Genomic DNA, 21,109 nt, shown 5'->3' on the forward strand with positions numbered 1-21,109 from the left:
TGGATAGGTTTTTCGCGATTATTGGTTTGATTCCATGCCGCCACCACCGGGTGAAAGGAAAATGCCAAATGCAATCGCGTCACCCCTCCCGTTCGTTGGTGGTGAAGATAGCAATACAGACAAGTTGCTGCGACTCGGTGGAAAAGTAAATCGGAACCACCGGACAGAGGGATGCAATAAACAGGGAAGTGGAGTTGACCTTATGGCAGGTTGCTGCTTGCTGTAACGCGACCCGATGTTGCGAAATCCATGCGAGATAAAGCGTTCCCGCCGGACGCACCGGATTGCCTCCGGCGGAAGGACGCAGGACGCCTACACCGAAACGCGCGCCAAAGGAGATCAATCGATCGACGTTCGATCTTGTGCCATTTGGCCGTATGCCTCCCGGCAAAACGTTGGCTATAATGTGTACCATTTTACAATCGGTTCTCGTGGGAGTTTTTCGAGGACAACGTTGAGGGTTTTTCTGTTTTATGTCACAAGACTATGCAATTCTGGTAAAACAATTTTTTAGTGTTGGGTAATTCAGATTCAGATTCATGAATCCTCCGAGATTCATGAATCCTCGAGATTCTTCATGAATTTTCGCGTCTAAAAAAATCATAAAAACAGGCCAACATTATGTTTCAGAAGATATTCATGAATCTATGAGGATCCAGTAATTTTTGTGGATTCATAAATCTCTGAGGATTAATAAGTCTCGAAGATGCATGACTTTATTGAGAATCTACTCATGATTTGAACGTCTTCTCGTTAAAGATTCATATTAATGACTCTTCGCGAGAGATTCAAGTGCAAAACTACAATTCTTCTTATTCCGATTTTTTCCCTTGTGCAGAGCATTTGGCATCTTCACCGGCAATGCGTACGATGTCGGTGGGACGGTGTAAAAAGGGAAAGTAAATGCGGTGCCCGACATGTGGTCAGGTTTTCGAGCATATGGCAACGGCAATGTGGTCCGATAAGAAACGAAACAGGTTAAGGTTTGAATGATATTTGCCTTCGCGAAAGGAAACCTGAGGTAGAAGAAGCATCGGACGATTTTGTTCAATATTATATGCTTCAGTGACACTTTATTCGGCTGAAATAAGGATTCTCCTCCCTTTTGTAGGGTAATTTAACTTCCTTTATAAAATTTATTAAAATAATTTTTGACTATTGTTTATTTTCTTTTCGTTTTTTCGATGATTTACAAAACCCTTCACTCTCCTTACCTGTAGGAAATTCCCAACCAATCATTCCCAAAAGAAAACACCCTAACAACCTTTTCAGGACCACAAACATAAACCGCCGAAAACAGCCATGATGCCGCCCTTCTGGAGCCCTCTGATTAAGGCGATGCGATAATGGTGAAACGTGACGCAAGAAACATAAATACACGACACACAGCGCCTCCAACCGACCTACACCGAAGAAATTGACCCGAGGCTCCACATAAAAACCCGTTTTCGCATCATCATGAGCATCGAAACGCACCGTCGGTTCTGTCCCGGTTGCGCATATCGGGATCGTGCGAGTTGGCGTTTTTGCATGCGTTTTTTTTTTGTTGCGGGTGCGCCTGTTCGCTCATTCGCTCATTTGCTGCTTTTTTAGAGGTCACTGCGTCGTGTTACATAATGATGGTGCAGGGATGGAAGAGGGATTGAGGCTGGGAATCCCAATTCTTCGACTGCGCAGGGGAGATTGATTAGTCAGAACACTTTCAGTAACTTGGCAAGTCTTGGCAGCAATTTGTTGTGGAAACATGACGAATGGATTACATCGCATCTCCCGAAATCCCCACCGGGATGGGTGGTTTGATCTATTTCAAGTCTCACCGAAATGCCGTGCTAGTTTGTAACAAATTTAATCCACGTGAGTGCATGCCGGTCAGTGACACCACGGGGATGGGTGCCCGAAAACCGAGACGCCGCGTAGACCAACGAGGCGTTATGATTAATGGGGTATGATTGGACATTAGCAAAGTGTGCGATTCGCACGAAATGTCTCACAGGCCTGCTTTTGTGGACACTTGGTAAGAAGCTATTCGCGAAGATTAATTAACAGCTGTCCAATTGAGTGAGAGTCACTACTGTGCTGTAGGTACAGACACGGGAGTGGAATCTCCACTGGAACATTCAACTACTCCACTGAGCTCACTGAATGGGGTGGTTTTTTTTCTGACTCCTCATATGCTTTGAACGGTTTGTCATGTTAAACCAAACGGCCAAAAGAATCACATTTCCCTAAACGGGTTAGATTTATGTTAGGCTCCCTTCTCCGATGGCACCGTGGGTGGATGGCAACACTTCAGACCGTGTGATGAGAAGTGTCCGGATATGCCGGATCGTCAACCTGCACGTCATACACACTTGTGTTTTTGTTGGCGAAGAATGAAATAATTTATTGCTTGCTTTATTGTCCATCAAGCGCTAATGTGATGCTGCTGAGCGGATTTTATTCGTTTGCTTTCGGGCACACAGTGTACGAAGCGGTGGCATTCGAGTGGTTTGCTACATTTTAATATGGTCGATACCAAATCGAGCTTGATCGTGGGGTGATGAATTAATATAAAGCATGTATGTTTGGAATGATTTAGGGTGTATCAAGATATTCGTAATAGTTGTTTAATCAATAATTGTTGTTAAGATATTTCGATTTTTGGTCGATAATATTTGGATGGAGAACTCGTTAGTTTCATGCTATTGCTTTATGTTTCAGGGATAGACAACACGGGTGATACCAAGTAGTATAGCCGTACATGACGCTCGGGAAATAGCGGCACGATCATCTGTGAGTTCAAATCTAAAAAACCATCTGGACGTGCTATATATTATTAAACATCACCGTCTAGAGCAGGAATCGGCACACCTTTCACGAATAGTGCCGGATAATAGAAACAACTTTTGAAGCTATGGGCCCCCTAGACATTAAAACTGAGTTTTTTAGACATTTGAAACTTTCTATAAATTTGACCAACTCTTAAACAAAGCTGCCTTCATAACATGGGTTCTGGACTTCGCTTTGAAATAACTTAAGAAAGCTTTCAAACCGGAGAAATTTTGTTAAAAAATCTAGACGTTACATCAATGTTACATAGTTGATGTCAACGATCACGATCACAAATAAACATTGTTAGTATCGTGGTGAAGAGATCTGGTGTTGTTTGAAAGGTCTTTTAAAATTTTCTATCGGGTCGGATAAAATCTGTTGATCGCGGGTCGCACTTTACCGACTCCTGGTCTAGAAGAAAGTGGAAGAATATCAACTCGGTAAGGAATATATACAGAGGTAGAACAATTGTAATAAAATAGCATTATTGCACTTAGCTAGATATTACCGTTACATGCGCAGCCGTTATTGTAGAAAAAATTGCTCCAATTAAAGAAATTATTGCCAGATTTCTGTTTGCGTTCCAAACACGATCGCCAAGAAACAGGTGCACGACAGAATCTAGCTGCAATTGATATTAAGAGCGGTTTAGCAGAGAGAACTCTTGGTAATTACACAACCGGTTACTGTACACATTCCCCTGGATGTCATCTGGAAGGCAAAAACACCATTCGATGTGTGGACAGTCTTCGCTTCAAACATATCAAAACATTGTACTTGAATGGCAGCAGAATCCGCCCGTGCTGGGGAAGAAGCAATCCGCATTCGTTCCAATAAAACTGGTAGTGGAATTTCTCAAGAACTTGCGATCTCCTCACGAGGGTTTTTTTTTTCGTTGCGAACACCACCAACTCATCCCCCGTCCGGTACACGCCTGCGAGATGGCGACATCAACGATGAGCACGTGAGTTATTAGCATCTGTCAGTGGGAAAACGCAAACGGATTACGACAGGAAATGGGGGGGGGGGGGGGGGGCTTTTTATGTTTCTTCTACTGCAAACGGTGTGATCGTATGTTGACAAATGTGGTTGGATTATTTATATACAATTTATTCCCCGCGTGGCATCCGGATGGCGTTCCGGAGCCCCGGTAAAAGGCGCCACCGTACTGCGGGAAATGTTTCTTTTATGTAGCGTTGGTTTTTTTCTTCAGCAAGCGAAATGCTATTACCTCCAACGGTAGAAGATTGTTGCGGCTCAACGAGATCGAGTTCTCTTCGTGGATCGCACCGTAGTTTCGTAACCGTTTTGGACTAATCGAAGGCCACAACGCTACCACTCTGCACGGTCATTACACCCGGCTTAGTGCACCAAGCGGCCAGTTCTGTCGGCCATAATTGTAGCTTCCTTCCAAATTTGCATTCCCCACATGATCCGTACAGCGATCCGGTACGGCACCTTCGGACGGTTCCAAGGTGACTGGACATCAGCCGTCTGCTGTACGTGCAGGAATTCGCTGAACCACGCTGGTGCATCCTTTCATGCGGCGTTCGCGCAGTTGCACTAATGATTATGATTACCCTTTTCGGTACGGCGCGGTAACGATTAGGCAACCGGTGCCCCATTATGATGCGCCCCCGTTACCATGGTTCCCAAAAGCGTGGTTCACCCAAACGAGAAGGTTCAAGATCTAAGACGCGACGGAGTTGCAAGCAATTTTGCAACCAAACGAGATCGCGAAAAAAAAGCGGCGTGATTTGCTGCGAAAAAGGTGTAACGATCGCATGTATTGTTCTTTGATCAGAGTAGGCTGTTAGTTAGTTTGACGTTTCTGTGACGTATGAAATATTGGACGTTGTTTTTTTTTTTTTTGGGGGAAAGACGAACATAATTGTAGCTCAAATTTATGATGATCTTCATAGCTCCATATAGCTTATGAAGTGGTCCGTAACTAGGATTAGTTTCGATACCTTTGCAACTTTGAGGGCAATTATTGCTCGTTAGCGGATCAATTCAAGCTCAGCTGGTGAATTTATAGATGAACCGTGGGTCAAACTTAGGCCAATCGGTACAAGAAATCACACCACAATCCGCTAGATGTTCGCTCTCTAATTAAAACACTTATCGTGTTACGGTCCCTTTTTTGGGGGCGCATGTTAACCAACGGAGAGAACAGCCTGGTGCAGCCTTCCGATACAGAAGAAAAGCGCTGCTAGATCCACGTATCGGTCAGCTAGACACAGGTCATCATCATTACTAATGCACATTCTTACCACCCCCCCTTTTGCAAGAAACTTCCGAAACGGATCGGATTTAAAGCAAACCCTACAACAACAACCGCTTTTCCACCCACTGCTACTAGCGGCCCTTGATCGGTCATTACAAGCTGTAATAGGTGCACAACCCAGCCTGACCCACATTGTACGACCCGCATGAAGAGGCTTTACTTCCTTCCTGCACAATAACATAAACATTCGCTGCGGCTTATTTTCTTTCGTCGCCCTTCGGAAGGGAAAGCAGCAATGCTGCCGGTGGAATGCTTCCAACCAGGAACAGAGCAGGCCGTTTCCTGCTTCGAACGCCCACGCCCGTGCCCCGTGTGGTCGGATGTTAACGGTGTCCCTGAGATGCTGAGATTTCTTAATGCATGCGGTACATACCGTTCCTCGGGAGGGAGGGTTTTTTTTTGAACGCCAGATTAGGCGTACGTGCCCAGCTTCAATTGCTAGCTGGGCGAGTATTTTATTCCAAGACCGGGCAGCTGCTTCGGTCGGTTAAATCGTTTGAATTGGAACCAATTTTCCTCGTAAAAGGGTGCATTTCACCTTTTTTGCCCTTCCAAGTGTGTTCGCTTTTCTTACTGCCTCTGATAGGGTCAACCGATCAATTTCACGAGTGCATTTAGGTGGAATTGAGATCACACGATCGCTAGGGTAGGTGGAACATTCTGCTCCAAGAAAAACCCCCAGGTAAATACTTTTTTTTCTGAAGGGGAAACAAAATCACTTATCACACGGCTCGCACCGGACCGGGAGGTCAGCACAGGGTAGGAAGTGTTTTACACTTTCCTGTCGAATTTCTGGAGCAGGGCGTGCTGGGCGCCGCACGTAAATGGAAACGAACGATTCAATCCGGACGCGGTTCAGTAGGTTAATGGGCGGTCGTGGAAACGTGCAACGTTCATCCCTCACAGCATCCCACCCCTTTCGGGGTGAGCAAATTGAATTAATAAGGTTAAACCATTTCGGTGCAGTTCGATGATGAAAAGCCGTAATTTGTGCAGCTGTGTACTCCCGAAACGGATCCACAAACACATCATGGGTCAAGTGTTTCCCGGTACTAGGGAAAATTTCCAATCAATTTCCCTCATTTCAAAGTGTAGGCTCCCGATAAAAAAGGGAACATTTTAGGGCAAAAATACACACACGATGGTTACTAAATAGCTCATTTCCATTTCACCATTAATCGGAGCTTATCGAGCCGTTCTGCTTGGGGCAGAGCTATCAGTGACTTAGTGGTTGCAGCATCAGGCATTCGTTACATCATCTTTTAAAGCGGGCAGATGCAGATAAAAAGACTTAAGTTTCGGAAGATTGGTTCAATAAAGCACGGAATTTGGTCGTATATTAATCACCTCCGAAAACCAGATGTATTTGGAGTGAATTCATTTTATGGACCACATGAAGGAAGCTGAAGCAGATAATACTGACAGGTAGCTTAACAAATGGAATAAATCGATGGCTAAATCTACGACACCCATTTGTATCTTTATTTAAATTAGTTGCGTTTTTATTAAATGATTTTCCCACGCGCATCTGTTTCAATTATAAAAATGTTTTTAGTTAGGGTTCTAAGGGTACTTTCTGGCGTTGTAAAGGAAGATAATAGCTTATCTTCCTTAATTCGTTTGTTTTATAATCCAAATTTGATTCTGCAATAGCAATTTGCTTCGCCAATCGTGTGTCTCACACAGAATTACGCTTAACTGCCTGGATTTGCCTCCCAATTTCCGTACATCGACTTTCTTCAAACCCAAAAGCTCCCCACGAACATGGCCCACTGACCGGTGGACATGTCTGCAGAACGACAGCAAACAATAACACCCATTAAATAGGGCACGGTGGTGTTTGCTTTTGTTTTGAAATCATTTTGGTTTCATTCGCTTGTTTGTTCGGTTTTTGTTTAGTCCTCACCTTCCGGGGGCAGTACGGGCACTTCAGTAAGACCAGCGACGAGGGGGGTTTCGGTATAAAATATGCACACCCGGTGAAGCCTAAGGTCCAATCTTGCATGACAATGACAATGACCAGCGATGCATGGGTCGTGGATCGCTCAGTGCCACCAAGCGTTTCTACTTGCTTGGTATACATTGGGTCCGGTGCATTCACATCATCGTGTGATTTATGACGTTCATCATTCTCCTGCATTTCACTGCTGCTCCGGTTCCGTGAAGTTCCTGTTCCACTTTCCAACTGTGGAAAGTGGAGTACCGGAGTAAGTCACCAAAATTTGGCGCCTTGCTCTACCGGAGCGATATTCTTAACTCTATTTAGCACATTGTTTTCTTGACTAACTTTACCGTACGGTAAAGGGAGGCAGCCATCTTTAAAATTCACCTGAATCACTTCGATCTTGAACTTCCCGGTGCGTCCACCTGTCGCATAATTCATAAAGCGCGCTTCCCGTTCTTCATAAATTTGACAAGTTTATGCGAGTTTTATGCGACACCGTGATCGAAATGGCACACCTTCACATAGCGACGAGTCGTAGGAGGTAGCTGTTCTGGTCGTCAGCTTCACCCAAATTATGCAAACATCTTCCGCCAGAACGCAAACACAGCCCACGGTGCGAACACGATCGCGCTACAAAACGGATGATCTTCCTACGGTAATGGGCACGCGCGAGACCCATATCAATGCCGCCGGGCGAAAGCAATTAAGCGAACAAGTTCAACCATTTCGGATGCCTCGGATCGCGAATCTGGCCGCCCGGTGCGTAAATGAAGGAATCAAGTCATGTGTCACACCGGACGCGTGCACGGAAGATTAACGATGAAATATTGTGCGGCCAGTTCTGGGGAGGATCCGGCGAGATACATGGTGGCATGTTACGCTCCCGGTGTGATCGCTCCGGGAGGTCATTAGGATGATCAGTGGTGAGTTCTTGCGCGAGGAACATGCAAGTCGGTGACCACGCGACGATAAACCCCCAACGGTAACGTAATAATTAGCGTCCAGAGCGCATTAGTCTATTTTTAAATCGTACCGCACGAATAGTCTGCGTGTATATATGAAGCGATAAAATTTCGCTTTTTGACCCAATGCAATTCCACTGTGCAAAAAGGCCACCTACTGGAAGAAGCTAATTTAAGACTATCGATAGAGACCATCCTCAACGCCGGACAGATGAAGATTGCGTTTTTCCTCAGTCTGCGTACGGTGTCTGTTTAGAAGACGCAAGCCAGGATGGCGTGCTGGCGTAATCCACACGAAACCTACCAGCAGCACAGCTGTTGAAAAGCGGTTCGGACGTACTTTTCATGCTACGAGTTCCCGATTTCATCCCATCTGAATGAAGCCGACGGCACTGCTCGAGCGTCCACTTGAAACTTTGGCAGAGCTGCGTGTGAACAACATCCAACGAACGCATTCGATCGTTTCCGATCGTTAAGCTGTCAACGAGCCCAAAGGCTGTGGGTAGATTTTCGGTACCGCCAAAATGGTTCACTTCCTGTTTGCACTTTTCGAGAAGGATTTCGCCAAACGCCAAAAATATCCCAAAACGATCGAATATTTGCATGTTGCATTGTGGAAGACTTACCTATACGGGATTTCCTTGGCGTTGTGGCAGTTCCGGACTGAAGAATTTTATGTCCACCACCACCACCACCACCATTGCTGCCACTGCTGCACTTGCTGTCACTGGTGTAGGAAAACGGAGAGCTGCTGGAGGTGCAGGAGCTGGACGAGTTGGTGGTCGACGGTGAGGATCCACTCGAACCGGACGAACCGGACGTGGTGGAAGCACTGGACGGGGAGTTGGATAACCCAACAGCCGGTACCAGCAACTCCTCGGCCGTCTCACCGGCGGGATTCATCCCGAAAACTCCACCCCCATCGCCCGCACTTCTGCGCCGGATCGTTGTGCGGCGATCATGATCGTGCGGGAGCACCAGCCCGGACGGTTCATTACCGCCGTAGACATTCCCGGACTCGGAGTGTCGCAGCGGGGACAGGCTGAGCAGTTTCGGCGACTCGGTCGATCGTTTAAACCATCTCATCGTGCCGGGCCAATTATCGCATCGGGTCCGGCCAAGTGTTTGTCGTTAGCGTTGCGGCGGCGGCCGGTCGATAAACTCTGCGAAAAAAGGCGAAAAGAATTTTGCAACGAAGGAAACGGTTTAGAAAGGTGAACGAAATTAGACGAAAGGGAATGGAAATGAAATTGTTTCAAACCGACAGCATCGCAGGAGCGCACGAGTGAAGAAGTTTAATTGAATTCATCTTTATAGGCACAATAAAAAGTGTATCTTTAAGCGATCGTTACACGGCGACATCACTTGCATCGGGCTTCAGGCGGCGGTCCCTGGAGGGGGGAGTCCTTCATGTGGTGATAGTCCCCCCGATAGGGAGCCTCTGCCGTTAATGACAGCAGCAGCACACACAAACAGCCTTCGGTGCAAGTGAACGCGCCCATTGAACCTATGATTACCGTCCGCTCACGATAATTGACGTCGCAGTCAGTCTGCTTTACCGGTAAGTTGTGTTGCTCTTCCAGCGGGACGCACCTCGGATGGTTTTTTTTTCTATTTGCTGCTAAAACAAACGCCCGACATTACGCACTGCAACAAAAAGCCCGCTTCAACAAGCAGGAAAAATGTGTCGTACTAAGCAGTTCTCGATGTTTATGCTACTGGGGAAAGAACAAAGCGGCAAACGCCGAACTGGTCACGTATAAAGCAACTGCGCAAAAAGAATGGCAAAGTACCACCTAGTGCACCTGACCGTTTGGCGATGCAATGAAGAAGCTCCCAACGGTCCCCCGTGGATCGGATCGGATTGAATGGATTTATTTCCACCAACTCCCGCCAACAAGACCCGATCGCAACACACAACCGGATCAGCACGGGAACTCTCTCGGTTCCAGCACGAATGTCAACATAATGGTGTCTTTTCTAGCCATTGGTGGCCGGGGAGTAATAAAACACCGCTGGACGTTGCGGTGCAATTAGTACGCGTCCGACGGTGTACCGGCGGTAGCGGTCACTCATCAGTGTCAGTGCAGCGGGTTGATCAAGTTGCAGCAGGGTGGTGATTTATTGTTGCGACTGACGGATTCGTGACGCGGTTGATTGGGGGTTAAGGTGGAGTGCGAAATGCAGTTGCACCATTTAGTACAATTAGCTGAAGATGGTACAGTAACGACTTTGCTGGTTAATTAATGACAAGCCGTTAAAGACATCAGAAGCGAAAGAAATCACCGGCTTCGTCGGAATGTTTGCTTGTTTTAGGGTGTTTCAAGAGGCTGGCGGGTTTATGTTGTTCAAGGTGTTATGAATTCGCGATGGGTTTTGTGTAATGGACGTGTAATCAGAACAGGTATTTGAGTTCTTTGAGATGCTTTGGAGTGAGATATTCTAATTGTTAATAGAGTAAATGGGCTTTAAAGAAATTGTAGGCTTGTAGTAACTGATTGTTGGTTAAATAATCAGGAAGCAGATTAAATCTGAAGATGTCTGATAAAATAAGATTCTTTCTCTACCTTTAATCCAATTATGAACTTCAACACCGCCCAAATAAATCATAAAACAATTCGAACAACATCAAAAAACATTGAAAAGTTCTCAACGTGCCAATTAAAACGTTCCAACATTTTATATCATGCAAAGCAATCTGATAAACGAATGCGAAAGATGAGCGATCGGTGCCCTTTTCCTTTGACAGGCGTCGAATTCGTGGGCTCAATTGCTGCGACATCTTCCCCGGCTTCTCGGCAAAGATCGCGGGGCGATCGAACCATTTCGCTCTAATGGGTTCCCCACATTCGGTCACGGAGAAACAGAGATTTATTGCACAGTGAATGTCCTTTCACAGGTATCGCCCACGCCACGAATTCCTACCAATGGAAGGGATGGAAAGGATCGGCAATCTGGCGAACGGGATCTTGGCGAGAATTTTAATGAAGACCGTACAACAACCCAGCCGAGTGGCCGATGTTTTCACATCCGCTTTTGTTTAAATAGTGCTCCAACCCGGCAAAGGTTGGGAGCGGGATGAAGTTAAATGAAAAGCCAGGTACATGTGAAACGGCACCCATAAAGCAATGCTGTTTATTAATCAACTGGCGAAATAGTACCCATAAATAATCGCACCAACTATCGGCAGGATCGATCGTTAAGGCGGGGACGGTGATTGCACTTGTACCTTCGGCATGCTAAAAGCTTTATGCGGAAGGATTTGCTCTCCAGCGTCCATTTCTCTTCCGAGGGGTGTGATGGGGTGTACATTTGCGAGCCTTGCGACAACAAAACACCGAAACACACCCGGATTAAGTTCTCGGGGCTCGGTAGTCTTCTGTGCACCGTTGACAGCGCGAATGGATGATCGAGTGAGTCTGTCAACGGTCGGTTTGGTGAGGTTGATCGGTGCCGGGGGGGGATGGAGGTGAATGTTTAACACACGTCCAAACAAGTTTTACACCACTCATTCTCGGTGGTTTCATGTTGGGCAAGATGTATCCTGTGTGCTATAAAAATTTATAGCATTTAAGAGAGAGAGAAAAAAGAAACAGCATCGAGATGATTCCTCATGATTCACAAGAACCATCCAAAACCCGGGCGAGCGTTAGAAACCAACCGGAAATGAATCGGATTACGCAGAATAAAACACACAAACCGATCTTAACGATTTTTCTTCCAAGCTCTGTAGCATGTGCATGTGTAAAAGCGTTGCTTTCCACAACGACGAGCGAATCTCTTAAAAGCCATAAAACAGGTAACTTGTTAAGACACTTAGAACCATCACATCGAGGCGGGATGACGAAACCGGAAAACGATTTCGCTGCGTTGGTGGCGGATGCACTTTTGCTTTGCTTTGGTGGGCCCAAGAGCGATTGTGCAGCGAGTCCACGTGCCAGACCGTAGGGCCGCAGGGGCATTGATGGATGGTAATCGATCGATCGTTCCGCTCTGGAATTAATCCGCTTTGTACGGGCTCTTAGCTGTGCTAAAGGTGCTAAAGGTGGGTAAAAGCGCACAAGATGCGTTCGATGATAAAACGCCTGCTTGTCGTGTCGTTATTAGCAAAGTAAAAGCGTTTGCACATTAGGATGATATCGCAAGCACCATAAATCGTCGCGATCGGTGCCGCGCATTAATTGCAGATGAGTTGGTAAGAACGGAAAGCCATGCCATATTTCTAGATCTTATTAAGCAAATTGATTCACGGCGAATGACATGTTAAGCTTAAGCTTCGGAAATAACTGTACTGCGATAGATAAGTTTGCGCCTAAAGGTAGGCAAACACGGCGCAGCCAACGGTTATTAATTTGTTGCTTTGCTAACATCAGCAACATTAATAGACTGTCGCGTTAGTAATCTAGCGGAAAAAGGCAAAATGAAAACAACGCATTTCACTTTTTACAATTAGTTGCAAAAGTAGCACCAAAACACCAAAAAAAAACGCATAATCTTGTCAACGTTGAGCGAGAGGCAATTGCTTTCCTTATTAAGCAATCAATTAATTAACCTTGCGCTAAATCATTTCCGCCTGGCGTGCCCTTACTACGCGGTTGGCAGAGCAGTACGGGGTTGGAAGCGAGCGAGAGATAAATCAGCGAAGAGAAAAAAAGGTTCAACCACGTGCAATGTTAGCTTTCATTTTCCCGAAACCAGCCGGGTGATAATAAAATGCCGCACCGTCCCATTGCACGTTTGTTTTCGGATGGCATTTTTCGTTGCACCATCGATAGCTTTCTCTAGCCTCTAACCTCGGAGAGGCCCCGGGGTTGGCCCGGGTCGTGGTTTATCTTGCCACCACACCGCACATATCGCCCGCTGTACCAATGTTATACGCACGTTATACCATTTGCGTTACCGTCGAGACCGCAAGGGGTTTTGTGTAATTTTCGGCACATTCCAACGGATAGTTGTGTTAAAAGTGAAACGATTGCCGACAACAAAGTGATAGCGAAGAATGTTTAGTGGACACGTGTAATCGTCCAACTGCTGCCTTGGCCACCGTTGCACCAATACCATCAGGCAAACAAAGCTCACTGCCAATGGGGATAATATTTGTTTGAAACAAATTGTACATGTCGTGGGATGTTTTCAAAAACCGAATGATTGACACACGTTCCACGGGAGTTTAAGTTTTTAACGGGAGATAAGTTTTTTTTTTTTTTGGTTTGGTAATGAGTACCGTAACTTTGCTGACACATTGCATAATGAAACAGAGGCGGTGAGGACAGACGTTTAATATTGCCGGAAAGGACAATGAACGGTGGTAGTGCATTTTGACACGATTTTCCAGGTCCATAGGGAGATGGAGAAAGAGGAGGCAAAACGGCGACTTGAAAACTTCATTTAACACGACACGTGTGCCACGTACCTTCGGGAAGTACCTTCACCTGGAGGGCATTAGCTGGCTATCAAGCGACCTGGTCAGTGGACACTTGATGCAAGTCCCCACAGGTAAATGCCTTTCACTGTCATTTCCCCAATGGAAAGTGATATTATTTACAATCAGCCCTGCAGCTGGAGCAAGGGAGCAACTTTATCCGTTGGTTGGATGCACAAAGTTTGCATGGGATATGGGACTCGAAACGGGTTGAGTGGGAAAGCCGTAATACCCGCAGAGTAATACAATGAATTTCACACCCCCTTGACGTACGGTCTAGACAGCCTCACACTATTGGTGAATGTTTTCTTTGCTACAAATAAAGCTGATCGTTGCATTCGTAGGAGGTAGTCCCACCAGGTCTAATCATTCCGAGTGGCAGGCATTATGCGATTGAATTGAGCCCAAACCACATGGAAGCTGTCCGACGCCAGATGCCGACCGGGTCAACATGGAGGTGGAACTAGAAGTTATCGTTCAGGGTGCACGCTATACAAAGTTGTGCAACAGTTGTGCCAGAAGTTCAGTGAACCTCGGGTAACACATAGTAGGAGTTGCTGGTATGAAGTATGATTTTCGCAGATTTTGGAAATCACCTTGCCACGGACCAGATGGCCAGTACGAGAGACAACCAACGAAACAGCTCCCAAGGTAGGGCTCCACAGAGTAGTCTCCACAGGGTAGCATAGCTTAACTAAATACAAGCGTTGCCCGCCCAAACATTCCAAGGATTTCTGTGGGAGATCTTGCCGGAGGAGCGCCCCAGGAGGGAGAGATATTGGAAATTGAACCGGCGGTCGGATTGTGGACCTGAATACCTAAGCGTGAGATATCCATCAATAGCCTGGGGTATGGATGGAGTGGCCACCCTTTCCTGAGCGCCCATTAAACGTTGGTAATGAACATCGCCATTTTACGATCATGCGCCTGAGATCGTGTCGTGTCCATTCGAACGGCAGCAAACTTCATTTAGCCAGTGCTGATAAGAATAGTCGGCGTACTCGGTAGCTTAATCGCACAACCGGAGAGGGGTAAAATGTCGGTAACGTTAATTGCCTTCCAATTTCGAGAAAGTACGCCGGACTCTTCTGCCTTCTGGGTATATAAAAAAAAAACCAGTAGCAAACGCAAAACAAAAAATGGTTTTTCCACTGTTTCATTTGCAATAATTTCGGAATCTAATTGCCGTCCGCTTATCTCGAGCCAGACGCTAACCAGATGAGCGGTGCCGGCTAATCAGACGCTCGGAATATGGCGCTGGACGCAGGAATGGCGTATGCAGATGGCATCCCTTGCGGTCAAGATATGGGGGACGCCGTTTGGGAGTGATAATTGGCGAATAAGCATTCGGGCAGAACGGTGGTGTCCCGATTAAGAACCATAAATTGCCATACGATGTGTTGCTGTTTCTTTAGTTGCTGATGGGAAGTGGGAAGCACTTAAGCGTTTAGTTCTTTCCGAACTTTCGGTAGCTACTTTCAAATTGATATTTCAATTATTAAGCCATTAGCGAGTGGAACAAACCGATTAGCAGTCAACTTTTTTTCTCATGTTGTACCTTATTGAGTAGTTCTGAACAGGTTTTTCAAATTCCTTTACGGAATTCTTCCAGCACGGTCGAGATATGAGGTGTTTCTGGGCATGTTTTTTGCCTTATGTAGCCTCCTTGATCACAACACGATGGGAAACATAAAATTTAACCGATAGAAGACAATGTTTCTTTGGTGTAGAGGTGTTTATAAGACCAGAAAGAGAAGCGAAACGTGATTCGATGCGGGCGCCAATAATTGTTTTAGCAAAATTAGTGCCTATCAGCATTCTTGGCCTCTCTGTATTCTTCTGCCGCCCTTTGGTACATCAATCCATCATGTCGTTGCTGGCTACCAGTGTTCCAGCAGGCGCCTGGAGCGCATTTCGATTCACGCTGAACCTCACTTCACCTTCACCGATTCGTATTTTTAGCTGTGATGGGAAATCACGCGGAATTATAATGGTGTGGCGTTCGGTAATTTGAAAATTGGTCCTCACCAAACAAACGTCTGTGTTGTGTTGCTAGTGCAACATCATCAAGTTAATAAATCGTGGATGTTGTTTACGTGATCTTTTGTATTGGAATTTTCTTGGTTGCATTTTCAAATAAATCATTAGAAGTATGGAAAAAGATTCCCATGCGTACAGAAAGTTGCTAATGATTCTTATTAAACAGAGAAAGGTTTGGATCTCATTTTGTGAAAAATAAACCATAGAAGCGTCACTAAATGTACAGCTCGATAATGATCGCCAAATGTGGTGTTGTTTTGAGAAGCTGATCCTGAACGGCCGATACGCAACGAACCGAAACGGTGAATGTGATGAAGAAAAATAGCATTGTAATTAACACCAAGAAATTGAATCACATAAAACGGAGGAAAAATTGAAAACGACGATGAAAGCAAAAGCTGCCTGAATGATAATCTCCCGTGAAGTTGTACGCGTCTAATGGATGTATTATGATCATTTTTCAAATGAGCGATGAGTTCCGTCATGCGTTGCAGTGAATTAAAAAACAATTAATGCGTGAATTTTCATTGCAATTGTTTGGTGCGCTGGTGGTGTTGCTTTCGCAATGAAAAGGATGGCCAATGGCAATTACACGCTAAACAGAGTGTTTTACGTTAGTTATGTAAATGATATTAAATGGGAGTGATCGGGTGATGTGTAAACCTTGCGGATGGCTGTTTATTGTTGTTATTTGATTTGACATTGACGCATAGTGCTATAACGTGATAGTAAAATCAAACGATAATCCTATCATATTTAGTAATAAAATGAACAACTTAACGATCGTTACTTCATGCAAGCTCATGAACTCTATGCCCATCAACCTACGAATAAAGCTTACCCACTCAACAAAGTATCTTCTCGATGGTCAAACAGCTAGTAAAGTGTAGGATTATCTAGTATGCGTCTTCAGATGTCCACTCGGAGCACACCTAGCACGATTAAGGCCAAAGACTTCTGCCACCTGTGGGTATTGCAGGCGGCACCAAGATTTAGTAACTGCAGAAGCTGACGAAATACCATTGCCATAATGGTATCCAAGACATCCGTCCGCTCACGTCAAACGTTCCGTTCGGTACATCTTCGTCCCACGTAAATGCACCCAGCACCCAAGACGCAACATACACACCATACCATAATTGTAGCTGACCTTTTCCTCCACTGGGCACAACGCACAAGAGCACACCCGGTAGGCACCATTGCGAACAATTTATCTCCCCATGGTTTGTACCGGATAATTATTGCGTCTGGTCAGTGGCTGTGGAATTTCAAACAGCAGCCTCACCTGAAGCATCAAATGCATCAATCATAACCGAGGCGGCGTTGTAATAGTTTACATATTTGAGCTTACAAACCCCCCTCACTCGAACTTAGAGAGAATTCTCCGTCCGTAAAAATTCTTTCACGACTAATTTCGACACCGTCCCGCACGATCGCCGTAAGGGCGGATTCGTCTCCGACAGCACACCGCGATCAGTTTTGGGAGGAATTCAAGAGCGTAGGGAAGGGTCCGCCACAACAAATGCACCCTCCAATGGTACGTTCCGAGGATGAGTTGGAAGATTAGAAACGTAATCACACCACTCGCAAGAGAACGCTGGCAAAGGAAGTTTAAAGTAGGGTGGATTCTTCACCCTTCTGTCGATCACCAGGGGCGAGTGCTTAGGCTAGGAAATAGAAGTAAATTGCTATCCAATTACTTGTCCCCACGGGGGAGATCGAAAATAAGAGCGGGTTCATTCTAGCGAGGTTTCTAACAGGGAAAACATCCCAGTGGACCTCAAGCTGAGATGCAGAATTGCAGGGGGGATGACATGTTTTCCGATGGTGCTTAAAGTCTCCAAAAGTAGGTTTACCGCACCGTAGGATGGAGAACTGTGCAAAACGCGTGATGAAGCTAGGTGAATAGGGAAAGGCAACATTAGCTTTGTCATTACACTTGTCAGAGTGGGACGAGTACGTGAATAAAAGGGGTGTTTGAATACCAAGGACTGAGCAAGTGGATTTTTTAACTTAACAACAATAAGATTGTGATGAAATTGTAAGATTTGTCAATCAATAATTTATTGATTACAATTCACCACTCCCCTAACTATATAGCAGGATTGGCATCTAAAACTACACCTCCCGATGGATGGTACCTAATCTGAACAGCCAATATGTCAGAATACGATATAACTAGAGACCAAATATTGAATTTTGTACAGCTACTTGGAAAATTGAAAGCGTGTACCTCATGATAAATATCTCTTCTTCATATAAAGTCAATTAAGAAGGCGTTGTAGATGAGATTTGACTCAGATGATTAAGAGTTCAATTTGTTTAGATTTTAAATTCTATTTTCTGAATAGTTTGGTCTTAAAATTGTAAGAACTTCATAGATCTAAGGTGTTATGATCTATATTCTTAACAAACATTTTAACGTTGTCATAAGTTAGCGTAAAATAACGAACTACGAACAGAATTTTGCTCCTAAGGTTGCTATTTAAAGCAACACGATTATTTGTAAACAAGAAACCATATCAGGCAGATCATGTAGCATCCAGTGGTTGAATATTTCTTCCCGTAATACGACATCGTTGTCAAGACGCGTAAAAAAAACAACAACTTAAGCTATCGTAAGGTGTCGTACCTTATGCTGCCAACGATATCTAATTACCCTCCCGCTAGGGTAGAAGTTGGTAGCTGCTCAAAAACAGGAGCATGATCCAATTCTGTCCGGTTACTTTAATCCAATGCTCCTCTTTTTGCCCCACGCTCAACCTTATCCCCATTAGTGCATCCGTTTTCGCACCCTCGTATTTCACTCTCGTTTTGCGGAACGAAGCACTTTTGGGTTATTTTTTTGTTGTTGTTTTGCAACGCCAACGGTCCAACCGGTGCGTTATGAGCTTTTAAGGGAACGGTTTTGCACACTTCCAACACTTCCTTCCTCTTTGCATTTTAGCGTTAAGCGTTTTCTCTCAGAAGAGGAAAACCCATCCCCCTCTTAAATCGGCTCACCCCCCTCGCCATGATCTTGCATGATCGCGCGTTTGTTTGGGTGTGGAAAAACTGGAACAGAAGCACCGCCCAGCCAAGCATACCATTACGACCATCACGTGCAAAACTGCAAACACCATTCGGATCCCCACAAATCCATAAGCAATCTATACACGGCTTAAGCAGAAGGGGAGCAGCGATGGGTTTTCCTCTTCTTTTATTAATTATCCACCTCTGTTCGCTTCCTCTGCTGTCGCTCGGTGGGAAACGGGTCGTGAAAAGAGCCGCAAAATCTCGTCCATCTTGCATCTTGGGGCTCCACACAAACAGCAAACCATCTCCGGTCCAGATGGTGCAATATGTGGTAGCTACCTTTAACGCAGGCAGCAAAAAAACAGGCAATGAGCTGTATGTGTGGCCATCTCAAAGTCAGCATAATCGGGAATGCCGTAAAAGATCCTTGTATCAAGTAAAGAAAGAAAAAAAGGGGTAAAAGGGATCATGCCGCCGATCTCCAAAGCATGGGAATTTTCAAGAAAAGGATGTTGTATTATGAGTTTTTTTACGGACCACTCGATTCGCTTGCTCTTTTGTTGCATGTCGTTTTTTGTGCTTCCTTTTTCGCCCACGGTTGTCATTTGTTGCTTGTGCGAAGATCCTCTTCCGAGTTTGTTCCCATTGCAGATCATGTTCGGCGGCATTCAAAAGGTAAGCGCTTAAAGCATCCGGTTTTGTTTTTATTTTCGGTAGCAAAGTAAAACGATTCCTGCACTGGTGTAACGTCCGAGATGTGTGTTTGTGCAATGTTGTTCGTTCATTTTTAAATAAAATTCCCACAATATGGCAAAATCTTCACAACCCGGGGTCGGTAACATTGCTCTACCGGTAAAACGGTACCAACAAATCAATCTTCATCCTACCAAAACCACGAAAACAAAACAAAAAACCGAACCATTAGATGTTTATCTTAGCCCAGCTCATACTCATCGCGAGTTGCAAAATATCGTCCTCACCGGCCAGCTTCGGTGACCTTTCGAGTGCGCTTTATGTTTGCTAGAAATATGGCTACAAGTACACGCACGGCCAGCACCGTGCACCGACTGGCGAACCTGACCGCAATAAGCGGTTGTAAACGATTTATGCGCACAACGCACCAACCGTGTGCTTGGTGGCTTGGTGTTTCAATCATCACCACCATTGGCCTTACTCTTTTTTCGGTTGCTCTTCGTTTTTCACCCAAACACCGTGCGTTTGCCGGCGTTACACTCGCCCAAGCACATAAACGGTGGGAAACTTGGTCAGTTGGGCAGTGTCGCATGACGCGGATGGCGCAAAAAAACCGAACTCGCCTCGAACGCGATGACGGACCAACGACGATGACGAACGGGAGACGGTCCCCCCCCCAAAATGAGTGACATCGTTTCGTGTGTTTTATGAGTGTGCAGATTTGTTACAAACGACAAAAAGTATGTAGTTAAAATAAACGATATGAAATGTCTTACTGTCTCCCGCCAGCCTAATTGGGGTGTGTTGTTGAGCAATGTTAAGCGGAAGAACGAAAAGTATTTAAAACTTAAAGAAACTAGCGGAAAGATAATGCAAAAGGTGACGATCGGCATCAATGGAAAGCAAGCACCTTATCACCACTACCGCAATGGGTGTTTATGAAACCGTAAGAAAATGAATCTCACGCGCAAACTGCACGTCGCTACGGGTAAGCGGGTTGAATCATTCATGAGCTCATGAAAATTAAATATTAAATTGTTTTCAACCCAGCACGTGAAGCACGCGCTCCACGTGTTCGTTTTGTTTTCTGATGGCGTTTTGAAGCGTTTTGAGGTAATTATGCAAACCATAATGTTTTACAAACGATAAACGTGTATGATTATGATGGTGTTGGTCCCATTGTTGGTTTTTTTTTTGATAGGGAGGCGATTATTTAAAATTTTTATTGATCAAGTCAAATGCTGCTTATCGTCATGATCGTCAGTATTCATCACTTTGAAGAAATTTGAATTTGAATTTGAATTAAAACAACGGGTTCTTGCGCATTTTTTTCTTTTTGTGCTGTAAAGTTATAGCTTAAAGTGTAGACAGTTTTATGTCGTATCTTTTACGGTAAAACAAGTGGTAATGATTTTCATTTGTTTTTTAATAGAAGCGTTGTCGCTTTTTGTATCTGGGATGAAGCCACCTGGTGTTATGCATTTTTCCTAACAATTCCAAGACGATCTTTAAGCCTTCTTTACTTGCTTTATGTGACGAAGTTATCTCTCAACGATCGGGTGAATGTAACAAATAACCCCTAAATTGCAATTACATACTTTCAGGCGTTGCTGACACTAGACACCCGCGGGAAACATCATCGATACAGGTAATACATCTGTAGACAATTTTGCTTTGTGTTCCAAATCAATTTGGATCAGTTCATTACAGTCTGGCATATTGTAACGTCTTAACGTTTAAACGTGGCGGCATGAAGCAAAACGAAAAGAATGTTTTAACACCTTTAAACCCGCTTGCCCAAAACATCATCATCCCTAACGGTACCAGCCTACATGCGTGACTCTTAAGATAGATTGATTTCGTACCCTCGACACACGAAAACAACACACGTGGCTTGCGGTAAGTAGCACATACCATTGCAGTTTCGCTTCATT

At 45.0% G+C, this 21,109-nt stretch overlaps 1 protein-coding gene across 1 annotated transcript in view; it reads right to left on the bottom strand.

Moving 5' to 3' along the window:
* The window catches only part of LOC128303970 (serine-rich adhesin for platelets-like), a 64,115-nt gene that overhangs the window by 6,795 nt on the left and 36,211 nt on the right, over nt 1-21,109 (bottom strand). Inside the window, exon 4 of the mRNA XM_053041079.1 lies at nt 8,632-9,168. Within this exon, the coding sequence (XP_052897039.1) occupies nt 8,632-9,091 (460 nt within the window). The 5' untranslated portion in view covers nt 9,092-9,168. The remainder of the gene's footprint in view (nt 1-8,631; nt 9,169-21,109) is intronic.

The sequence above is a fragment of the Anopheles moucheti genome, chromosome 3 (assembly GCF_943734755.1).
Source record: "Anopheles moucheti chromosome 3, idAnoMoucSN_F20_07, whole genome shotgun sequence".
Classification (NCBI taxonomy): domain Eukaryota; kingdom Metazoa; phylum Arthropoda; class Insecta; order Diptera; family Culicidae; genus Anopheles; species Anopheles moucheti.